Source organism: Centropristis striata, chromosome 12 (genome assembly GCF_030273125.1).
Source record: "Centropristis striata isolate RG_2023a ecotype Rhode Island chromosome 12, C.striata_1.0, whole genome shotgun sequence".
In the NCBI taxonomy this organism is placed as follows: Eukaryota; Metazoa; Chordata; class Actinopteri; order Perciformes; family Serranidae; genus Centropristis; species Centropristis striata.
The window spans coordinates 337,501-361,337 of NC_081528.1; the positions used below are offsets into that span (position 1 = coordinate 337,501).

The 23,837-nt window shown below is 42.1% G+C and overlaps 1 protein-coding gene across 1 annotated transcript; it reads left to right on the forward strand.

The window, feature by feature from the left end:
* The first annotated feature begins 1,250 nt into the window (after positions 1-1,250).
* On the forward strand, positions 1,251-14,484 carry b4galt1l (DP-Gal:betaGlcNAc beta 1,4- galactosyltransferase, polypeptide 1, like). The gene is made up of 6 exons (XM_059346766.1): positions 1,251-2,182; positions 7,129-7,364; positions 10,074-10,261; positions 11,816-11,938; positions 13,125-13,229; positions 13,848-14,484. Exons 1-6 carry the CDS (start codon positions 1,735-1,737, stop codon positions 13,975-13,977), a joined length of 1,230 nt encoding a protein of 409 aa, XP_059202749.1. The 5' UTR covers positions 1,251-1,734; the 3' UTR covers positions 13,978-14,484.
* The last annotated feature ends 9,353 nt before the right edge of the window (positions 14,485-23,837 follow it).

Below are 23,837 nucleotides of genomic sequence, written 5' to 3' on the forward strand. Positions count from 1 at the left end.
TTAGATATTTATTTATTTGTTTATTTCTACTTCTGTGATTTTCCTTCCCTCATAATATTAATATTAAACATGATCAGACAGATCCTGTAATTCATATTTTCATAAAAAACTTTTTATGTGAAGTGATGCGTTCAGGTGAAACGGGACAAACAGAAACATCCTTTAAACATTTAAAACTCTTTATTAATATTAAACTAAATATTCTTTAATGATTCAGAACACGTTTTTCTTCTTCATGTGTTCATAGTGAGTTTATATAATATTAACAATAGTAATAATATTAATCAGAGTGTTTACACTGAATCAGAACCCATCAAACATCAATAATTAATAAACAAACTTTAATAATTAATAAACAAACTTTAATAATTAATAAACAAACTTTCAATGATTCATAAACTTGCTGCGTGACGTCACAAGCTGACGAGCCACTCCACCCGCCGGAAGTCTTCACAAGCGGTCTGCCTTCAAAATAAAAGCAACAGGAAACAGATCAAAGTTTAAATTTTGACCTCTGCGGTTAAAATCATAAATACAGAAAGCTTTTTTTCCTGTTGTTATTAATAAATTAATATAATTAAATTGGAATATGAGATCAGATCAGACTTGACATAAAAATAAGAAAATTATTACTATTACTATGAAATACTATTACTATGAATAATTACTATGAAATATATATATATGAAATATATATATATAAAATACATTATATACATACAGTTCATACAGTTCTGCTATTTGGGATTCATAATTAATTATTAATTAATTAATTAATTAATTAATTATCATTTGTGTCATATATATGTATGTACAGTCATAAATCTACAATATCTGCTCAGTACAAATAAACAAACCAGACTTAAATAACTTAACTTCCTAAAACATAATACTAACTTCAAAACATGGAACCTCAGAATTATACATATACATTATCATTATCATTATTATTATTATTTATTATTTACTATTTATTATTATCATTTTAAATATCATTATTATTTATTATCATTATTACTATTATTATTAGTATCATTAATATTATTATTGCTATTATTAATAGCATAATTATGAATATATCTATAAAAACATGTATTTGAATGTAACACAATTGTCTGTATGTAAAATGTAAACTTTAAATGAAACATAATAATAAATAATGACCATATTTATATTTGATCAGTTTCTCTCTTCCTGTAAAAACAAGGTGCCAGTGTGTGTTTTATTGTGAAGGGCGCTGAGCGGAAGTGCCGCTGACTCTCCTGTCGCGTCCAGCTCGCTGTCAGCTCGCAGCGGAGCCGCGAAAACCCGATAAAACTCGGTAAAACTCGGTAAAAGTCGGTAAAAGTCCGTTTATTACGTGTTTCCGGCGGCGGGAGAGTCTCCGTGGTGTGTGTTGAGTCCCGGCTGACGGTTAACGGTAACTCCCGTCACTTTACCGGAGAAGTGACGGAGAGCTAACTGTGGCTAACGGCTAACGGACCGTGACGCCGTGACGCCGCTCCGCTCCTCCCCGGGAATCAGCGCTGCCGCCCGGGTCGCTCCGGGTCTTTAGGGTCTCTCCTCCGGAGCTCGGTGCCCGGAACTCTAACAACTAGTTGAGAAGCTGTCTGGGGATGGAGCCGGGAGGTCAGGCTGAGTAGCGGGATCTGAACCTACCGCCCTCCTCTTCCTCATTCCTCCTCCTCGGAGCCCCCGGAGGTAGAGCCGCTCCGGGGCCGGAGGAGAGGCGCCATGGCCGGGGACTCCTCCCCCAGCTTCAGCCTCCTCCACCGGACCTGCAAGCTGGTGGTGCTGCTCTGCTTCCTGCACATCTCCGTCACCGTCGTCTTCTACGTCCGCTCCCTGGACATCCGGTTCGCCTTCGTCCAGAACCAGCAGTCCCACAGCAACACCTCCAGCCGGCCCAACAGGGCCCCCCAAGCCCCGCTCGGCCCCGGGACCGGGACCGGGACCGGGACCGGGACCGGGACTGGTGAGGCCCAGCAGAAGCAGCCGGAGCCGGGGAAGGAGGTGAAGGAGGAGGATCCACCCGGGGAGAAGAACCCCGGGGAGCCGGAGGAGAAGCTCCAGGAGGAGAAGCTCCAGGAGGAGAAGCTCCAGGAGGAGAAGCTCCAGGAGGAGAAGCTCCAGGAGCCCGAGAAGAAGCTGGAGAAGTGCCCGGAGACCTCCCCTCTGCTGGGTAAGAGTCCGCTCCGGTCCCAGTCAGACCAGGGTTGATTTATATAGATTATATAGGTTCATATTGATTTATATAGACTATATAGATTTCAGTGAAACACAGGAACGTGTTTCACTGAAATCTATATAATCTATATAAATCAATATGAACCTATATCATCTATATAAATCAATATAAACCTATATAATCTATATAATCTATATAAATCTATATCATCTATATAAAGCCATATAATCCATAAATCCTGCAGCTCTGTGGAACCAGCTCAATCATAAACAACTCAACGTGTCTTTTTGCAGAATAACAGTTAGAAAACAGTTGAATTTCTCTGATAAATTGTTTTTAAAATTATAACAACACAGAATTTCTATAAAAACACTTTTCCAAGTGCCCACAAGTGTCACAAATGTGACCAAAAAAGATGTAAAATGACAAAAAAGACACCAATTGACCAAAACAAAATACAAACTCACCAAAAAACAGACATAAATTGACCAAAATAAATTATAAAATGACCCAAAAATATATAAATTGACCAAAAAAGACTAAGAAAGACAAAGACTAAGAAAATATCCAAGTCCTGCAGCTCAGTCAGAACAACTCAACACAGTTAGAAAGACAGAAACATGAAAATAGTTGAATTAGTAGCAAATGTTGAAAAAAAACAATTACCAAAAATAAAGACTGAACATCACGAAAAGACACACTAAATTTCCCAAAAAGATACAAAATTACCAAACGGTAACGTTAAAAGACAGAATTACAAACAAAAGACAGAAAAAGACCCTTAAAAGTTCCTGTCCTCTCCTCTCTGCTCTGTGTAAACAGCCTCTCCTGTCCTCTCCTCTCTGCTCTGTGTAAACAGCCTCTCCTGTCCTCTCCTCTCAGCTCTGTGTAAACAGCCTCTCCTGTCCTCACCTCTCAGCTCTGTGTAAACAGCCTCTCCTGTCCTCTCCCCTCAGCTCTGTGTAAACAGCCTCTCCTGTCCTCTCCTCTCTGCTCTGTGTAAACAGCCTCTCCTGTCCTCTCCTCCCAGCTCCGTGTAAACAGCCTCTCCTGTCCTCTCCTCTCAGCTCTGTGTAAACAGCCTCTCCTGTCCTCTCCTCTCTGCTCTGTGTAAACAGCCTCTCCTGTCCTCACCTCTCAGCTCTGTGTAAACAGCCTCTCCTGTCCTCTCCCCTCAGCTCTGTGTAAACAGCCTCTCCTGTCCTCTCCTCTCTGCTCTGTGTAAACAGCCTCTCCTGTCCTCTCCCCTCAGCTCTGTGTAAACAGCCTCTCCTGTCCTCTCCTCCCAGCTCCGTGTAAACAGCCTCTCCTGTCCTCTCCTCTCTGCTCTGTGTAAACAGCCTCTCCTGTCCTCTCCTCTCTGCTCTGTGTAAACAGCCTCTCCTGTCCTCTCCCCTCAGCTCTGTGTAAACAGCCTCTCCTGTCCTCTCCTCTCTGCTCTGTGTAAACAGCCTCTCCTGTCCTCTCCTCTCAGCTCTGTGTAAACAGCCTCTCCTGTCCTCTCCCCTCAGCTCTGTGTAAACAGCCTCTCCTGTCCTCTCCTCTCTGCTCTGTGTAAACAGCCTCTCTTGTCCTCTCCTCTCAGCTCTGTGTAAACAGCCTCTTCTGTCCTCTCCCCTCAGCTCTGTGTAAACAGCCTCTCCTGTCCTCTCTGCTCTGTGTAAACAGCCTCTCCTGTCCTCTCCTCTCTGCTCTGTGTAAACAGCCTCTCCTGTCCTCTCCTCTCTGCTCTGTGTAAACAGCCTCTCCTGTCCTCTCCCCTCTGCTCTGTGAAACAGCCTCTCCTGTCCTCTCCTCCCAGCTCTGTGTAAACAGCCTCTCCTGTCCTCTCCTCTCAGCTCTGTGTAAACAGCCTCTCCTGTCCTCTCCTCTCAGCTCTGTGTAAACAGCCTCTCCTGTCCTCTCCTCTCAGCTCTGTGTAAACAGCCTCTCCTGTCCTCTCCTCCCAGCTCTGTGTAAACAGCCTCTCCTGTCCTCTCCTCCCAGCTCTGTGTAAACAGCCTCTCCTGTCCTCTCCTCCCAGCTCTGTGTAAACAGCCTCTCCTGTCCTCTCCTCTCTGCTCTGTGTAAACAGCCTCTCCTGTCCTCTCCTCTCAGCTCTGTGTAAACAGCCTCTCCTGTCCTCTCCTCTCAGCTCTGTGTAAACAGCCTCTCCTGTCCTCTCCCCTCTGCTCTGTGTAAACAGCCTCTCCTGTCCTCTCCTCTCTGCTCTGTGTAAACAGCCTCTCCTGTCCTCTCCTCTTTGCTCTGTGTAAACAGCCTCTCCTGTCCTCTCCTCTTTGCTCTGTGTAAACAGCCTCTCCTGTCCTCTCCCCTCTGCTCTGTGTAAACAGCCTCTCCTGTCCTCTCCCCTCTGCTCTGTGTAAACAGCCTCTCCTGTCCTCTCCTCTCTGCTCTGTGTAAACAGCCTCTCCTGTCCTCTCCTCTTTGCTCTGTGTAAACAGCCTCTCCTGTCCTCTCCTCTCTGCTCTGTGTAAACAGCCTCTCCTGTCCTCTCCTCTCAGCTCTGTGTAAACAGCCTCTCCTGTCCTCTCCTCTTTGCTCTGTGTAAACAGCCTCTCCTGTCCTCTCCTCTCTGCTCTGTGTAAACAGCCTCTCCTGTCCTCTCCCCTCTGCTCTGTGTAAACAGCCTCTCCTGTCCTCTCCTCTCTGCTCTGTGTAAACAGCCTCTCCTGTCCTCTCCTCTCTGCTCTGTGTAAACAGCCTCTCCTGTCCTCTCCTCTCTGCTCTGTGTAAACAGAGTGAATATGATCAGGTGTTATAAATTATGCTAATGAGCAGTATGACATCATCACCTGTCTGAACTATAAACTTTATTCATCAAATGACGTCAAACCAAAAAACCTCCCAGTTAGAAACTGATGATCCATTCAAGGACCGTTGGAAAGTTCAAACTCTGAGAATAACGGCTGTTTTTGCAGTTTCTGTCTGCAGTAAACTGGATTTCTGGTGATTTCCAACAGAAAAGCTAAAGCTGAGGACACGTCAGGAGCTAAATAAAGAGATTTAACGTCAGTAAACACATCTAAAGGAGCTGAACTGATGTTTGATCAGGTCTGAAGAACATCATCATCATTTCATGATTATCTATCTATCTATCATGATTAGGACATGAAGAAGTGGCCTGAGGTCAGCTGGTGGTTGTCATGGAGCCAGTCTGAGTTATGAGGACATTCTTTATTAAACTCAATATATTTCACCTTTATATGATGAACAATAGAGCCAGAATGAGCCACGACTCATTGTTCTGAGCTGAAATAATACCTTCTATATGTTTAAACATATTTTTGATTCACAGATTCATTACTGAAATGCATCCAGATAGAAATGTCATGGTTTACCCACACTACACACTATACAATATATATTTACCATACTTCATAAAAATGAATCGACATTTGTTTAAAAATGTACAATTTAACAGAATATAATCAAACATAATGGTTTTTAACAATGTATAAAGAACAAAATCTGAGTTAAAATTGATGATAAATAATGGTTAAATGTTACGGTGATGATAGAATTGTTTGCATTAAAATATGTGTATATTTTAATAAAATACATGTTGGTGATAGCAGCTAGCCTTGAGCATATCTAAGAGTTTACCAAAGAAAAAAACAGAAAAAACAAACCTTTTGTTGTTTTTTTAATTTAAAAATGTGTTCCAGTGATGAATTTTGATCACAGTCCCTAAAAATGTCAGAAAATACCTTAAAATTCTTTAAATGATGATAAATTCATATGAGACAGTGACTTTAGATTGTTTATGGTAGAAACGGTCAAAGTAAATCTGTATTTAAAGCTTTTTGTTGAATCAGCATGTCTGAGTCTGGACCAATCAGAGCGCCTGAAGGCTGAACGCTGCCCTCTGATTGGCTGATGGAGGCAGCTGCTGCTGTTACCAGACGTTTGGGAGACGGACTGTAAAAACCAGATGTTTGTTAGAGAGGAGGTCACATGACCTGCTGCTCACAGCAAGACGACTGAGACTGGACCTGGACCTGGACCTGGACCAGGACCTGGACCTGGACCTGGACCTGGACCAGGACCTGGACCTGGACCTGGACCTGGACCTGGACCAGGACCAGGACCTGGACCTGGACCTGGACCTGGACCAGGACCTGGACCTGGACCTGGACCTGGACCTGGACCTGGACCAGGACCAGGACCAGGACCTGGACCTGGACCTGGTCCTGGACCAGGACCTGGACCTGGACCATAATCTGAACAAAACAGATGAGGATGTTTTGATGGCCTCATTGTTTATTATCAGTCTGGTGGTTCATGTTTCCTCAGCTGGGACCCCTCAGGGCTCAGAACTGGACCCACCAGGTCCCACCAGGTCCCACCAGGACCCTGATTATAATGAAGATGAACAGAGTCAGAGAGACTCAGCGTTAATGCTGACCACCTCTAATCTGTTTACTCTCTGTGTGTTTACTCTGTGTGTGTGTGTGTGTGTGTGTTTACTCTGTGTGTGTGTGTGTGTGTGTGTTTACTCTGTGTGTGTGTGTGTGTAGCAGAGATTAGTGTGTGTCTTCACAGCTGATCAGATTTATTGATCTCTGCTCTTCACTCAGTTACAATACGTCAACATTTACTTTATAAAGAGAGACTGAGTCCAGTTAGACCAGAGACCTGTCTGTCTGACTGTCTGTCTGACTGTCTGTCTGACTGTCTGTCTGACTGTCTGTCTGTCTGTCTGTCTGTCCTCTGGTGTCTGTCTGTCTGTCTGTCTGTCTGTCTGTCTGTCTGTCTGTCTGTCTGACTGTCTGTCTGACTGTCTGTCTGACTGCCAGTCTGTCTGTCTGTCTGACTGTCTGTCCTCTGGTGTCTGTCTGTCTGACTGCCAGTCTGTCTGTCTGTCTGTCTGTCTGTCCCCTGGTGTCTGTCTGTCTGACTGACTGTCTGTCTGACTGTCTGTCCTGTGGTGTCCCCAGTGGGTCCCCTGCGGGTGGAGTTCGGGTCCCCGGTGGACCTGGAGCAGGTGAAGAGGTCTAACCCGGCGGTGCGGCGCGGCGGCCGGTTCCGTCCGGCGGACTGCGAGGCGCGGCGGAAGGTGGCCATCATCATCCCGTTCAGGAAGAGAGACGAACACCTGAAGTACTGGCTGTTCTACCTGCACCCCATCCTCCAGAGACAGCAGCTGGACTACGGAGTCTACGTCATCAACCAGGTACCGCCCAGCGCTACGCTAGGCTATGCTAGGCTAGCTGGGTTTACTGGATACAGGCTCAAGGCTAGGCTAGGCTAGCTGGGTCTCCTGTTTCCAGTCTTTATGCTAAGCTAACTGTTTCTCCTGTTTCCAGTCTTTATGCTAAGCTAACTGTTTCTCCTGTTTCCAGTCTTTATGCTAAGCTCACTGTTTCTCCTGTTTCCAGTCTTTATGCTAAGCTCACTGTTTCTCCTGTTTCCAGTCTTTATGCTAAGCTAACTGTTTCTCCTGTTTCCAGTCTTTATGCTAAGCTAACTGTTTCTCCTGTTTCCAGTCTTTATGCTAAGCTAACTGTTTCTCCTGTTTCCAGTCTTTATGCTAAGCTAACTGTTTCTCCTGTTTCCAGCCATTATTTTAAGCTAGCAGTTTCTCCTGTTTCCAGTCTTTATGCTAAGCTAAATGTTTATCCTGTTTCCAGTCTTTATGCTAAGCTAACTGTTTCTCCTATTTCCAGCCATTATGTTAAGCTAACTGTTTCTCCTGTTTCCAGTCTTTATGCTAAGCTAACTGTTTCTCCTGTTTCCAGCCATTATGTTAAGCTAGCAGTTTCTCCTGTTTCCAGTCTTTATGCTAAGCTAACTGTTTCTCCTGTTTCCAGTCTTTATGCTAAGCTAACTGTTTCTCCTGTTTCCAGCCATATTGTTAAGCTAACTGTTTCTCCTGTTTCCAGTCTTTATGCTAAGCTAACTGTTTCTCCTGTTTCCAGTCTTTATGCTAAGCTAACTGTTTCTCCTGTTTCCAGTCTTTATGCTAAGCTAAGTCCTGTTACAGCTGGTGCTATAGGGGTGTATGAGAACATGTGGAGTGTTTATAGACTCTGGGATCAAACAGGTCAGAGTGATAAACCTGTTGGCTCAGGGAGGGACAGGACGTCGTCATGGAAACGTCCTGAAACTCTTTGTTGCAGAGAAAGTTAATATTGTTCAAACACTTCAGTCATGTAAGACCTTTTATTTTGGTGTGTGTGTGTGTGTGTGTGTGTGTGTGTGTGTGTGTGTGTGTGTGTGTGTGTGTGTGTGTGTGTGTGCATGTCTGCAACTGAACTCTTTAACATCAAACTTTTTCTTCGCACAGCTGATTGTTGTTGTTGTTGTTGTTGTTGTTTGTGTCTCTGACTCACAGTTGTTGTTCTCTCCTGTCTGTCTGTCCTCCTGTCTGTCTGTCCTCCTGTCTGTCTGTCTGTCTGTCTGTCCTCCTGTCTGTCTGTCCTCCTGTCTGTCTGTCTGTCTGTCTGTCCTCCTGTCTGTCTGTCCTCCTGTCTGTCTGTCTGTCTGTCTGTCCTCCTGTCTGTCTGTCTGTCTGTCTATCCTCCTGTCTGTCTGTCTGTCTGTCTGTCCGTCCTCCTGTCTGTCCGTCCTCCTGTCTGTCCGTCCTCCTGTCTGTCTATCCTCCTGTCTGTCTGTCTGTCTGTCTGTCTATCCTCCTGTCTGTCTATCCTCCTGTCTGTCTGTCTGTCTGTCTGTCCGTCCTCCTGTCTGTCCGTCCTCCTGTCTGTCCGTCCTCCTGTCTGTCTATCCTCCTGTCTGTCTGTCTGTCTGTCTGTCTATCCTCCTGTCTGTCTGTCCTCCTGTCTGTCTGTCTGTCTGTCTGTCTGTCCTGCTGTAGTTTAACTCTGCCTCTTCACTCACACCACCTCCTCCTCCTCCTCCTCCTCCTCCTCCTCCTCGCCCCTCCCCTCTGCATGTCAGGCCTTTCTGACCAATGGCTGTGGTTGCTGGAGACGTTAAGACCCGCCCCCTGCGTGGTCTCGGCCAATAGCTGAGGTTCTTCTCTGGTAATAAGAGCTTCTCTTTTTCTTGCTGCTTCCACTTTTCTCTTTGTTTCACATCAGAGGTCCTTAAACGCATCGTTTCTGTTTCCTGCCACTATATATACATTATATAGATTATATACACAGACACACATGAAACACTAATAAAACACTATATATACATTATATACATATAAACACACACAAGACCAGTGGAGCCAGTGGTCCTTAAACGCATCGTTTCTGTTCCACATCTGGGAACATGTTTCATCACAACACATGTTACTCTGCTTCTCTGAGTACTAACACCACAGAAGAAGAGCTGCATGGTGTACGTGTGTTAATGTGTGTGTGTGTGTGTGTTAATGGGTGTGTGTGTGTGTGTTAATGGGTGTGTGTGTGTGTTGTCAGTGAGACGTGTCGAGGCGTCTATCCAACATGTTTCTCCTCCTTCGAGGCGTTCAGGAACTCTGTAACCTCAGAATAGATTAACTCATCACACACACACACACACACACACACACTTTAATCGGGAACTGAAGGTCACTTCCTGATGTTTATTGTGATTTAAATGAATGATTGTCTTTATTTTATTATTGTCAGCTTGTCTTATCATTGTTATTCTGTAATAAATCAGATTTATTATATCACCTTTATCATCACGTGTTAGACATATTTAATGTTTATTACCAACATGAAGGTAACCTTTAATTTATTCTTTATGAATGAGAGTTTGAGCTTCACATCAGAAACATAACTGAAAGTTTGGATGTTAAATAAAACTCTCCTCAGTGTTTACAGGATCATACATTTATTATTTATTTCATAATAAATCAGCCAGCTGTTGTTGAACTTGATGAGTTGTCCCGTTGGGACACGTTGGGACACGTTGGGACAGATGTTGTTGTCTCTGTGGTCAGGACGGAGACGAGACGTTTAACCGGGCCAAGCTGCTGAACGTGGGCTACAAGGAGGCTCTGAAGGACCAGGACTACGACTGCTTCGTCTTCAGCGACGTGGACCTGATCCCCATGGACGACCGCAACACCTACAGCTGCTACAGCCAGCCGAGACACCTGTCGGTCGCCATGGACAAGTTCGGCTTCAGGTAGGACACCTGTCTGTCCTCTCAGACACCCGTCTGTCCTCTGAGACACCTGTCCTGAATATGTGTCCTGTGTCCTCTGTGAGACAGGTGTTGTGAATAGTCCCTCTAGTGAGGACTGAGGGACTGAGTGTGTCCTGATGTCTTCTGATGTCTCACAGGAAACAGAAATACAGCAAAATAAAAAGAACAACGAGACAAAATAACATTATAACATTTGTTATGTTTTTATTTATTAAAGCACATTTAGTCTGGTTTTTACTCCTCAACAATCTTGCGTTCTGTATTTTATGATAGTGATGGTCACATGATGAAGGCTGGTTGACGACCATATTTAGTCACACTTCCTGTCGAGGAAATTATTCAGTCAGTCAGTCAGTCAGTCAGTCAGTCAGTCAGTCAGTCAGTCAGTCAGTCAGTCAGTCAGTCAGTCAGTCAGTCAGTCAGTCAGAGAGATCTGCTGTGAACCGTCTGACAGGATCCTCACTTCCTGTTTCCTGTTCACTCAGGAGAATGTGATGTAGCACGCTGACTTCCTGTTGTTAGTGTGCAGCAGTATGTCCTCACAGTCTGCCAGTCTCTGTCTGCAGGACGGTAGATAGGAGCAGGTCTGTGACCTCTGACCTCCAGCTGTTCTGCTGCTTCTGGTTCAGGATGTGAGTCGACAGATCTCTCTTCTGATTGGTTCAGGCTGAACGCCTCGTCTTTATATTTATTCAGTGAAGAAGAAGCTCCATGACACTTTAAACACCTCGCTGCAGTTTGACTGTTCTACTAGTACAATGTCCTCATGTCCTCATGTCCCTCTGTCCCTCTGTCTGTCCCTCTGTCTGTCTCTCTGTCTGTCTCTCTGTCTGTCTCTCTGTCTGTCCTCATGTCTCTCTGTCTGTCTCTCTGTCTGTCTCTCTGTCTGTCCTCATGTCTCTCTGTCTGTCTCTCTGTCTGTCTCTCTGTCTGTCTCTCTGTCTGTCTGTCTCTCTGTCTGTCTGTCTCTCTGTCTGTCTCTCTGTCTGTCTGTCTCTCTGTCTGTCTGTCTCTCTGTCTGTCTCTCTGTCTGTCTGTCCTCCTGTCCTCCTGTCTGTCTCTCTGTCTGTCCTCCTGTCTGTCTGTCTGTCTGTCTCTCTGTCTGTCTCTGTCTGTCCTCCTGTCTGTCTCTCTGTCTGTCCTCCTGTCTGTCTCTCTGTCTGTCTCTCTGTCTGTCCTCCTGTCTGTCCGTCTGTCCCTCTGTCTCTCTCTCTGTCTGTCTGTCTGTCTGTCTCTCTCTCTGTCTGTCTCTCTGTCTGTCTCTCTGTCTGTCCCTCTGTCTCTCTGTCTCTCTCTGTCTGTCTGTCTCTCTGTCTGTCCTCCTGTCTGTCCTCCTGTCTGTCTCTCTGTCTGTCCTCCTGTCTGTCCTCCTGTCCGTCTGTCTGTCCCTCTGTCTGTCCTCCTGTCTGTCTCTATGTCTGTCCTCCTGTCTGTCTGTCTGTCTGTCTGTCTGTCTCTCTGTCTGTCCTCCTGTCTGTCCTCCTGTCTGTCTCTCTGTCTGTCCTCCTGTCTGTCCTCCTGTCTGTCCTGCAGGTTACCTTACAATCAGTATTTTGGAGGCGTGTCCTCGATGAGTAGAGATCAGTATCTGAAGATCAACGGCTTCCCCAACAACTACTGGGGCTGGGGAGGAGAGGACGACGACATCTACAACAGGTACACACTCACTGTAACACACACACACACACACACTGTAACACACACACTGTAACACACACACACACACACACACACACACACACACTCACACACACACTGTAACACACACACACACACACACACACACACACACACACACACACACACACACACACTCACTGTAACTAGGGATGGGTACCTTTCACATTTGAACCGATACGGTACCGATACCCGGTACCGGTACTCAACGGTACCAATTTTCGGTACTTTTGCGTAGCATATTTATTTCTCAAAATATAAACTTTAAAAAATATATCCAAACAATATAAAATCCAGGATGAGCAGTGCTTTATTGTTGAGTGAACGTGCATTTTGTAACATGAAGGTTGCAGAGTTATCAAAGGATGCAGAGGAGCTCTCAGGTTGCAAGTGCACGTGTGATTTGTTGTGATGACGTCGTAGCTGTGGGCGGAGCTCCGGTCAGACAGTATTGTGGGCGTGGCGTGGTTGGAATAAACAAAGTTGAGTCGGGCTGCTCTGTGCACATATTGAGGATGACGCAGGAGTCCGAGGGATTTAATTTCAGCGAGGCAGTTTGGAGTAAAGTGGCAGGTAATATTCCTGAGTTGAAGAGCGGAGTATTAGCGGAGGACCAGAGATGCAGCAGCTAGCTGCTAGCTGCTAATGACTGGTCTACAGAAGAATGGAGAGAGCAAACGGAGTAAGGAAGGTCCAATCTGGAGGCAGACGAAGGCCAAGCCCGGGTAGAGACATTGGAGAGATAGCAGCTGGCGGCTAGCAGGCCTAGAGCCGGCTGTTCGTCTCTGCGCCGGGGCGGAAGAGGGCAACAGCTAGTGGCTAGTGGCCGCGGTGAGCAGACAGGACCAGACGAGGAGGTAAATAAATTTAAAAAAATAGTGCGATCGTCAGCACGCTTGTTAATCAAAGACGTTAAATGAAAACAGGTTGAAATCAATGATCAGTTTAAAGTTAACGCCGTTTAGGTACCGAAACATGGTACCGTTTGATTTTACATGAATCGGTACTTGGTAGTACCGACGGAATTCGGTCGGTACCTATAAAAGTACCGAATTCGGTACCCATCCCTAACTGTAACACACTCACACACACACACACACTGTAACACACACACACACACACACACACACACACTCTGTAACACACTGTGACCTCTGACCCTCAGGTTGTCGTCTAAAGGAATGTCCATCTCCAGGCCGAGTGGAGAGATCGGGAAATGTCGGATGATCCGCCACCAGAGAGACAAACAGAACGACCCCAACCCCCAGAGGTAAGACCTGAGACACCTGAGACACCTGAAACACTTGAAAACACCTGAAAACACCTGAAACAAACACCTGAAACACCTGAGACACCTGAAACACCTGAAACACCTGAAACAAACACCTGAAACACCTGAAACAAACACCTGAAACACCTGAGACACCTGAGACACCTGAAACACCTGAAACACCTGAAAACACCTGAAACAAACACCTGAAACACCTGAGACACCTGAAACACCTGAAACAAACACCTGAAACACCTGAAACAAACACCTGAAACACCTGAGACACCTGAGACTCCTGAAACACCTGAAAACACCTGAAACACTTGGAAACACCTGACAACACCTGAAACACCTGGATCAATACGACTGATCGATCAACGGCCCCTTTAATAGTGCCGTTCCTCAAATGCTGGTTTGTTTACAATAAGCACTGGACACTTTGTGTACAGTTAGCAAGCTGGTTTGTTTACAATAAGCACCAGACACTTTGTGTACAGTTAGTGTGCTGGTTTGTTTACAATAAGCACCAGACACTTTGTGTACAGTTAGTGTGCTGGTTTGTTTACAATAAGCGGCAGATTGCTGACCTGATTGATTGATTGATTGATTGATTGACAGGTTTAACCGGATCGCCCACACCAGAGAGACGATGGCGAGGGACGGGATCAACTCGCTGGCGTACCGCGTGGTGACCACGGAGCGCCTGGACCTGTACACCAAGGTGACGGTGGACGTCGGGAAGCCATGACGGCGAGCGGCGGCGGCGGGCGGCTGACAGGAAGTGGCAAGCCGGCCCGCTGCAGTAAAACACTTGAATCTGTGCTGGATGGGAACATCAGCTGCTGGTGTCTCTGAGCTCTGAGCTCCTCTCTGATTGGCTGCTGGCCGCGGCCAATCAGCATCATGAACACGCCTTTATTTTGAAAATCTGTCAGAGACAATCAGGGGTCACATGTTACTGGTGGAGGGTGTGTGTGTGTGTGTGTGTGTGTGTGTGTGTGTGTTGATAATCAGGTGACTAATTATTGTTTTTTTTATAAAATCATTGATTCTGTGATTAATTTAAATCTGATCAGCTTCGAGCCAAAACAACCAAAAATCACCTTTATGTGTCTTAGAGCTGCTCAACCAAACACCGTGATGTCATCGCCGTGATGTCATCGGTCAGTTTGGATCAATAATCCAACAGATTTATCAGAAACAATCCGTGTGCATGTTGTTGTTGTTGTTGTTGACAGGTTTGTTTGTTTATCTTCAGACCAAATATCTTCTTTATTTTGTTAATAAGTGAATAAATAAATCACCTTCAATGTGCCTTAAATGAGTCAATGGGACTGGTTCAACTGGTTCAATTGGTTTAACTAGTTTAACTAGCCCAGCTGGTTTAACCGGTTTAAACTAGTTTAACTGGTTTAAACTAGTTTGAACCGGTTTAACTAGTTTAAACCAGTTCAACTGGTTTAACTGGTTCGACTGATTAAACTGGTTTAACTGGTTTAACTGTCTGAGTGTTAATGTGGTGAATGAAAAATAAAGATCTGAAATCTGTTCGGCCTTTTTCCTTATTCTGATCTTTAGCTTCATGTCTTCATGTCCTCCTGTCTTCATGTCCTCCTATCTTCATGTCCTCTTGTCTTCATGTCCTCCTGTCTTCATGTCTTCCTGTCTTCATGTCTTCATGTCCTCCTGTCTTCATGTCCTCCTGTCTTCATGTCTTCATGTCCTCCTGTCTTCATGTCCTCTTGTCTTCATGTCCTCCTGTCTTCATGTCCTCCTGTCTTCATGTCCTCCTGTCTTCATGTCTTCATGTCCTCCTGTCTTCATGTCCTCTTGTCTTCATGTCTTCATGTCCTCCTGTCTTCATGTCCTCTTGTCTTCATGTCCTCCTGTCTTCATGTCCTCCTGTCTTCATGTCTTCATGTCCTCTTGTCTTCATGTCCTCCTGTCTTCATGTCCTCTTGTCTTCATGTCCTCCTGTCTTCATGTCCTCATGTCTTCATGTCCTCATGTCTTCATGTCCTCCTGTCTTCATGTCCTCATGTCTTCATGTCCTCTTGTCTTCATGTCCTCATGTCTTCATGTCCTCCTGTCTTCATGTCCTCTTGTCTTCATGTCCTCATGTCTTCATGTCCTCTTGTCTTGTCTTCATGTCTTCATGTCCTCCTGTCTTCATGTCCTCATGTCCTCTTGTCTTCATGTCCTCCTGTCTTCATGTCCTCCTGTCTTCATGTCCTCCTGTCTTCATGTCTTCATGTCCTCTTGTCTTCATGTCCTCATGTCTTCATGTCCTCCTGTCTTCATGTCCTCTTGTCTTCATGTCCTCCTGTCTTCATGTCTTCATGTCCTCCTGTCTTCATGTCCTCTTGTCTTCATGTCCTCATGTCTTCATGTCCTCCTGTCTTCATGTCCTCTTGTCTTCATGTCCTCCTGTCTTCATGTCCTCCTGTCTTCATGTCCTCTTGTCTTCATGTCCTCCTGTCTTCATGTCCTCTTGTCTTCATGTCCTCTTGTCTTGTCTTCATGTCCTCATGTCTTCATGTCCTCTTGTCTTCATGTCCTCTTGTCTTGTCTTCATGTCCTCTTGTCTTCATGTCCTCTTGTCTTGTCTTCATGTCCTCCTGTCTTCATGTCCTCTTGTCTTCATGTCCTCTTGTCTTGTCTTCATGTCCTCCTGTCTTCATGTCCTCCTGTCTTCATGTCCTCTTGTCTTCATGTCCTCCTGTCTTCATGTCCTCCTGTCTTCATGTCCTCTTGTCTTCATGTCCTCTTGTCTTCGTGTCCTCTTGTCTTCGTGTCCTCATGTCCTCTTGTCTTCATGTCCTCCTGTCTTCATGTCCTCCTGTCTTCATGTTCTCTTGTCTTCATGTCCTCTTGTCTTCGTGTCCTCTTGTCTTCATGTCCTCCTGTCTTCATGTCCTCCTGTCTTCATGTCCTCCTGTCTTCATGTCCTCCTGTCTTCATGTCCTCTCGTCTTCATGTCCTCCTGTCTTCATGTCCTCTTGTCTTCATGTCCTCTTGTCTTGTCTTCATGTCCTCTTGTCTTCATGTCCTCCTGTCCTCTTGTCTTCATGTCCTCTTGTCTTCATGTCCTCCTGTCCTCTTGTCTTCATGTCCTCTTGTCCTCATGTCCTCTTGTCTTCATGTCCTCTTGTCTTCATGTCCTCTTGTCCTCCTGTCTTGTCTTCATGTCCTCCCGTCATGTCTTCATGTCCTCGGTCATGGGACAGATGTGTCCTGTGAGAACCACTCATAAATAATTTGTTTTGTTTCTTCAAGATGAATCATCAGGCCGGTATTTAAAAACTTGTAATCTGGATCATGATAATCTGGATCATGATAATCTGCATCAGTATAATCTGGATCAGTATAATCTGGATCAGGATAATCTGGATCAGTAAATCCTCCTGTTGTCAGGGATGGATCAGGTGATCTGCTGTTAGCTAATTAAAACCAGACTGCAGCGATCTCTAATGGAGACGTGGCTGTGCTAACGGTAGCTATGGGCTAGCTAACGGTAGCTATGGGCTAGCTAACGGTAGCCATGGGCTAGCTAACGGTAGCTATGAGCTAGTTAACGGTAGCTATGGGCTAGCTAACGGTAGCTATGAGCTAGTTAACGGTAGCTATGGGCTAGTTAACGGTAGCTATGGGCTAGCTAACGGTAGCTATGAGCTAGTTAACGGTAGCTATGGGCTAGCTAACGGTAGCCATGGGCTAGCTAACGGTAGCTATGAGCTAGTTAACGGTAGCTATGGGCTAGCTAACGGTAGCTATGAGCTAGTTAACGGTAGCTATGGGCTAGCTAACGGTAGCTATGGGCTAGCTAACGGTAGCTATGAGCTAATTTTTTATTATTTGTTTAAAATGCTTTATTGAAAAATACAAAAATAAAAATTTCTTGCACCTTCGAACATCAATTTACAGTAAAACTTATAACATCAACGGTCCGGGTGCCATAGTGTCATTACTTTTTCTGCCCAAACGGGCAGGAATGAGGAGGAGATGAGGAGATCCTCCCACCAGGGACTCTCCCCGTCAGGTGACAAGATAACTGGTAACTCCTCATGAGGCGTTCAGGGACTCTCCCCGTCAGGTGACAAGATAACTGGTAACTCCTCATGAGGCGTTCAGGGACTCTCCCCGTCAGGTGACAAGATAACTGGTAACTCCTCATGAGGCGTTCAGGGACTCTCCCCGTCAGGTGACAAGATAACTGGTAACTCCTCATGAGGCGTTCAGGGACTCTCCCCGTCAGGTGACAAGATAACTGATAACTCCTCATGAGGCGTTCAGGGACTCTCCCCGTCAGGTGACAAGATAACTGGTAACTCCTCATGAGGCGTTCAGGGACTCTCCCCGTCAGGTGACAAGATAACTGGTAACTTCTCATGAGGCGTTCAGGGACTCTCCCCGTCAGGTGACAACATAACTGATAACTTCTCATGAGGCGTTCAGGGACTCTCCCCGTCAGGTGACAAGATAACTGATAACTCCTCATGAGGCGTTCAGGGACTCTCCCCGTCAGGTGACAAGATAACTGGTAACTCCTCATGAGGCGTTCAGGGACTCTCCCCGTCAGGTGACAAGATAACTGATAACTCCTCATGAGGCGTTCAGGGACTCTCCCCGTCAGGTGACAAGATAACTGGTAACTCCTCATGAGGCGTTCAGGGACTCTCCCCGTCAGGTGACAAGATAACTGGTAACTCCTCATGAGGCGTTCAGGGACTCTCCCCGTCAGGTGACAAGATAACTGGTAACTCCTCATGAGGCGTTCAGGGACTCTCCCCGTCAGGTGACAAGATAACTGGTAACTTCTCATGAGGCGTTCAGGGACTCTCCCCGTCAGGTGACAACATAACTGATAACTTCTCATGAGGCGTTCAGGGACTCTCCCCGTCAGGTGACAAGATAACTGGTAACTCCTCATGAGGCGTTCAGGGACTCTCCCCGACAGGTGACAAGATAACTGATACAACCTCATGAGGCGTTCAGGGACTCTCCCCGTCAGGTGACAAGATAACTGATAACTCCTCATGAGGCGTTCAGGGACTCTCCCCGTCAGGTGACAAGATAACTGATAACTCCTCATGAGGCGTTCAGGGACTCTCCCCGTCAGGTGACAAGATAACTGGTAACTCCTCATGAGGCGTTCAGGGACTCTCCCCGTCAGGTGACAAGATAACTGGTAACTCCTCATGAGGCGTTCAGGGACTCTCCCCGTCAGGTGACAAGATAACTGGTAACTCCTCATGAGGCGTTCAGGGACTCTCCCCGTCAGGTGACAAGATAACTGATAACTCCTCATGAGGCGTTCAGGGACTCTCCCCGTCAGGTGACAAGATAACTGGTAACTCCTCATGAGGCGTTCAGGGACTCTCCCCGTCAGGTGACAAGATAACTGATAACTTCTCATGAGGCGTTCAGGGACTCTCCCCGTCAGGTGACAAGATAACTGGTAACTCCTCATGAGGCGTTCAGGGACTCTCCCCGTCAGGTGACAAGATAACTGGTAACTCCTCATGAGGCGTTCAGGGACTCTCCCCGTCAGGTGACAAGATAACTGATAACTCCTCATGAGGCGTTCAGGGACTCTCCCCGTCAGGTGACAAGATAACTGATAACTCCTCATGAGGCGTTCAGGGACTCTCCCCGTCAGGTGACAAGATAACTGATAACTCCTCATGAGGCGTTCAGGGACTCTCCCCGTCAGGTGACAAGATAACTGATAACTCCTCATGAGGCGTTCAGGGACTCTCCCCGTCAGGTGACAAGATAACTGGTAACTCCTCATGAGGCGTTCAGGGACGAGGCCCAGGATCATGAGGCGTTCAGGGACGAGGCCCAGGATCATGAGGCGTTCAGGGACGAGGCCCAGGATCATGAGGCGTTCAGGGACGAGGCCCAGGATCATGACAGGACAAACTGGGTGATTAATAAAACGGGTTACAAAATCGTGGGATTAAAAAAAAATAGTAATAAAAAGTCCCGTATTAATAAGTACTTATTATCAAGCATAAAAAAGAAAAGATATATATCATCATACACTAGTATAGGCTACTGTTCACATTTATTAACATAATTATTATTGATTATTGATTATAATTATAACTAATACCAGGCCTAACGCCATAAATGAAAGCTATCGCTATGGAAGACTTTAAGTTTACTTCACATGTTTTGTCTCGTGTTTCTGAGGAATAAAAGCAGAAACCAGACTGACTGACGGCAGATTTACTGTTTCTCTCAGGCTCTGACGCTGATCGCTATATTATATTTTATTATATTATATCATATTATATTATATTATATTATATTATATTTTATTATATTTTATTATATTATATTATATTATATTATATTATATCATATCATATCATATCATATCATATTATATTATATTATATTTTATTATATTTTATTATATTATATTATATTATATTATATTATATTATATTTTATTATATTATATTATATTATATTATATTATATTATATTATATTTTATTATATTATATCATATTATATTATATTTTATTATATTATATTATATTATATTATATTTTATTATATTATATTATATTATATTATATCATATCATATCATATTATATTATATTATATTTTATTATATTTTATTATATTATATTATATTATATTATATTATATTTTATTATATTATATTATATTATATTATATTTTATTATATTTTATTATATTATATTATATTATATTTGCTGCGTGCAGAATATCAATGTTTTGTTTTTGGAGACTTTGCTAAACAACGTTAATAGTTTCCAGAGTTTTATCTTGTAACTCTGTTTGAAGGACACATTCAGAATGGTCCATGTTGTGGTTGAGTCCCTCGGCTCTCATCTCACCAGACATCTGTTAGTGAGCGCCGTCATAACTCTGTCCCCTGTATTTATTTATATATATTTATATTTTATATATGTTCCCTTCTTCTCTAAAAGTCCCACAGTCTCTTTCTGCAACCCGACGGTTTGGTTTGATGGTGGAAACGTGAAGATTTCATTATTTGACCTCTAATCTCGGACGATCACACAAAGAAAACTATGTTTTATTTTATTTTAAATATTCGTTTTATTTTACGCTCAAAATAAAGACAATATCATGACCTGAACCCTAAATGTTACGGTAAAAAAAAAAAAAGGTATTTGTTTTACAGGCAGGAGCCGTGCATGGTTATGATTATAATCAATAATCAATAATAATTATGTTAATAAATGTGAACAGCAGCTATACTAGTGTATGATTATAATCGATAATCAATAATAATTATGTTAATAAATATATATATACATATACTAGTGTATGATTATAATCAATAATCAATAATAATTATGTTAATAAATGTGAACAGCAGCTATACTAGTGTATGATTATAATCAATAATCAATAATAATTATGTTAATAAATATATATATACATATACTAGTGTATGATTATACGTTTTTCTTTTTTATGCTCAATAATAAGTACTTGTTATTACGGGACTTTCCTGCTTCCGATGTGTCCGACGTCAATAAACGAGAAACGAAAAAATGAAAAAATGAATTTGTAAAAACCAAATAACAGCCGTTGTTTATTTAGGTTTTGTGGTTATTTGTTTTTTTGACGCTGAGAGAAAAATCTGTTTTCTGTTTTTGGTTTAAAACTGTTTTAGTTTTTACTGATTCTCGTTTGGACAGAAAAGGAATTCTCCTCTGGCACCCGGACCTTAAATATTATTAAATATTATTAAATATTATTAAATATTATTAAATATTATACATTCAGAGCAGTTAAAATAAAACTACATACAAAAATAAATAGACAAAAATGAAATACATATAAATTAGTCTAAATGTTGTTTCAATAAGGGAAATTCTGATGAGTTTTAACTTTCATTTCAGTGGAAACATTTTCAAGATATATAATTTTTGTGCCTTAGTTATTGTCAGAATTCTTAGAGATGTTAAACATAATTTGAATTCATTCATGAAAACAAAAACTTTGGGGGATTATTTCATAACTCTATTCTTGTGGATGAAGAATTTTGCTAAACAAAGTAAAACATTGATGTTGATATGAAAGTCTCAGAGATTCTTTAGACGATAAATAAATAAATAAATAAATAAATAAATAAATAAATAAATAAATGAATAAATAAAATCATTTTAAGGTGTTTCTGTCATTTTGGGGGTTTAAGGACATTTTAGCTGCATCGTTCTTAATCTATTGATTGATTGATTGATTATTGAATTTATGTCAGATATTATTTTAGTTTCTCATAAAGTGATTATTACATTTGTTGCCCATGATTAAAATCTCCTGTATTGATATATTATAATATATCTATTCTATTCTTGTTATAAATATATATTTATATATCTTTAGTTATAAATATATATTTATATGTCTTTAGTTATAAATATATATTTATATATCTTTAGTTATAAATATATATTTATATATCTTTAGTTATAAATATAAATCTCTGAGGAGCTTTTTGAAGATTAAAACAGATTTGTTGAGTTGAGTTCATGTTTAGTTGTTGTTGTTCTGTTGATAATCTCAGAGATTAGCATGAAAACATTCCTCTCATACCAACCTGATCAGTTATTGATTGATTTCACTATTAAACTGATCAGTTATTGATTGATTTCACTATTAAACTGATCTGTTATTGATTTATTTCACTATTAAACTATTAAACTGATCAGTTATTGATTGATTTCACTATTAAACTGATTATTATTCTAAAGCAGCCGTGTGGGTGGAAAGTTATGAACATATCCTATTTTACAATATAAAAGAGATAAAAGTAATTTATGGATGTTGAAGATATTTTAAACCTCTGATCTTATTCAATAGGGGATTTTAATTACTATGTTGTTTATATAATGAATTATTATGTTATTATTATTATTATGTTTTATCAAGATTTCAGCCAATTAATTTTCAAGGTTCCATTAAAGCATCAAAGACTTTTAAGCCGCCATCTTTGATTTATTGAACCGTGTCGTGTGGTTTATTTCTCTAATAACCTGAAGATGAGTCTGATAAAAGACTTTATAACTGTTAGTCTATTAAACTGTTAGTTTATTAAACTGTTAGTCTATTAAACTGTTAGTTTATTAGACTGTTAGTTTATTAGACTGTTAGTCTATTAAACTGTTAGTTTATTAAACTGTTAGTTTATTAGACTGTTAGTTTATTAAACTGTTAGTCTATTAAACTGTTAGTTTATTAAACTGTTAGTTTATTAGACTGTTAGTTTATTAGACTGTTAGTTTATTAGACTGTTAGTTTATTAGACTGTTAGTCTTATTAAACTGTTAGTTTATTAAACTGTTAGTTTATTATTATTATTATTATTATTAGTTTATTAGAGTCGTCTGCTTCATTCTCTTTGGACTCTCATCTCATTTGGCTTCACTCTCTTTAAAAAGCAGTTCCACATTCCAGCAGTGCTAGTTTCTGGTCTTGTGTAATGTGTGAGGGGAGGCTACAGATCTTTTAGAGTTGTTTCATGAATTGAAAATAATTCACATGAGTTAAAGTTTAAAGTTGAACCTGAAGCTTTAGAGAATGTTTTATGTTTTTGTTATTGATCTGGTGTCTCGTATTAAATATTGTCGTGTCATCGGCTGGTGAATATTATTTAGATTCTTTATTTCATTACAGTTTTTAATGTAAATTGCTAATATCTCTGTGACTAATCTGAATAAATATGGTGATATGGGACAACCTTGTGGAACGTTAACATTAAAACTGCTGATATTATCATATGAACCAATAACTCATAAATTAGAGTCTAAAACCTGAATGTTGGAGAACCTGGAAGATAAACAGCTGCTCTATCAAACACTTTATAGAAATCTAAAAAACAAGAAAACCATCATGTTCAATTAGATTTCTGTATCCAATAATGTCCATCATCAGCCTGATATTATAATAATAAAGTGATCTGCAGCTTGTTTCTTCAGGAGGAGACACCATGAGCTCGTGTCTCGCTGTGGCTGCAAGTATACAAGTTTGAAATACTTCCAGGAATACTTGATGTAGTACTAGAACGTAGTTTGTCCATAAATGACAGAAAAACATATTATGGGATGGCCAAAATTTGGAGAAAACAAAAAAAGTCATATATACAGGTGCTGGTCATATAATTAGAATATCATGAAAAAGTTGATTTATTTCAGTAATTCCATTCAAAAAGTGAAACTTGTATAATGTTTACATTCGCTCCACACAGACTGATACATTTCAAGTGTTTATTTCTTTTAATTTTGATTTTTATAACTGAAACTAATGAAAATCCAAAATTCAGTATCTCAGAAAATTAGAATATTACTTCAGAGAAATACAAAAAAAGGATTTTTAGAAATGTTGGCCAACTGAAAGTCTGAGCATGTCCAGCACTAATATTATTATTATTATTATTATTATTATTATTATTACAGCACTCAGTAGTGAGTCGGGTCTGCAGACTGGATGAGGTGGTCCAGGTTCGGGGTTTTGCTGACTAACATCAACAACTGTGCCGTCTGCATCGACGTGGTCCTCATCCTGGCCTGCAGGTAAACTCTCCCATATATAATATA

Excerpts from the sequence above, each read along its gene's own strand:
- b4galt1l (XM_059346766.1), top strand. The coding sequence starts at position 1,735 with ATGGCCGGGGACTCCTCCCCCAGCTTCAGCCTCCTCCACCGGACCTGC. Across the intron at positions 7,365-10,073 it reads GAGTCTACGTCATCAACCAG|GACGGAGACGAGACGTTTAA; the intron begins GTACCGCCCAGC and ends CTCTGTGGTCAG. Across the intron at positions 11,939-13,124 it reads GACGACGACATCTACAACAG|GTTGTCGTCTAAAGGAATGT; the intron begins GTACACACTCAC and ends TCTGACCCTCAG.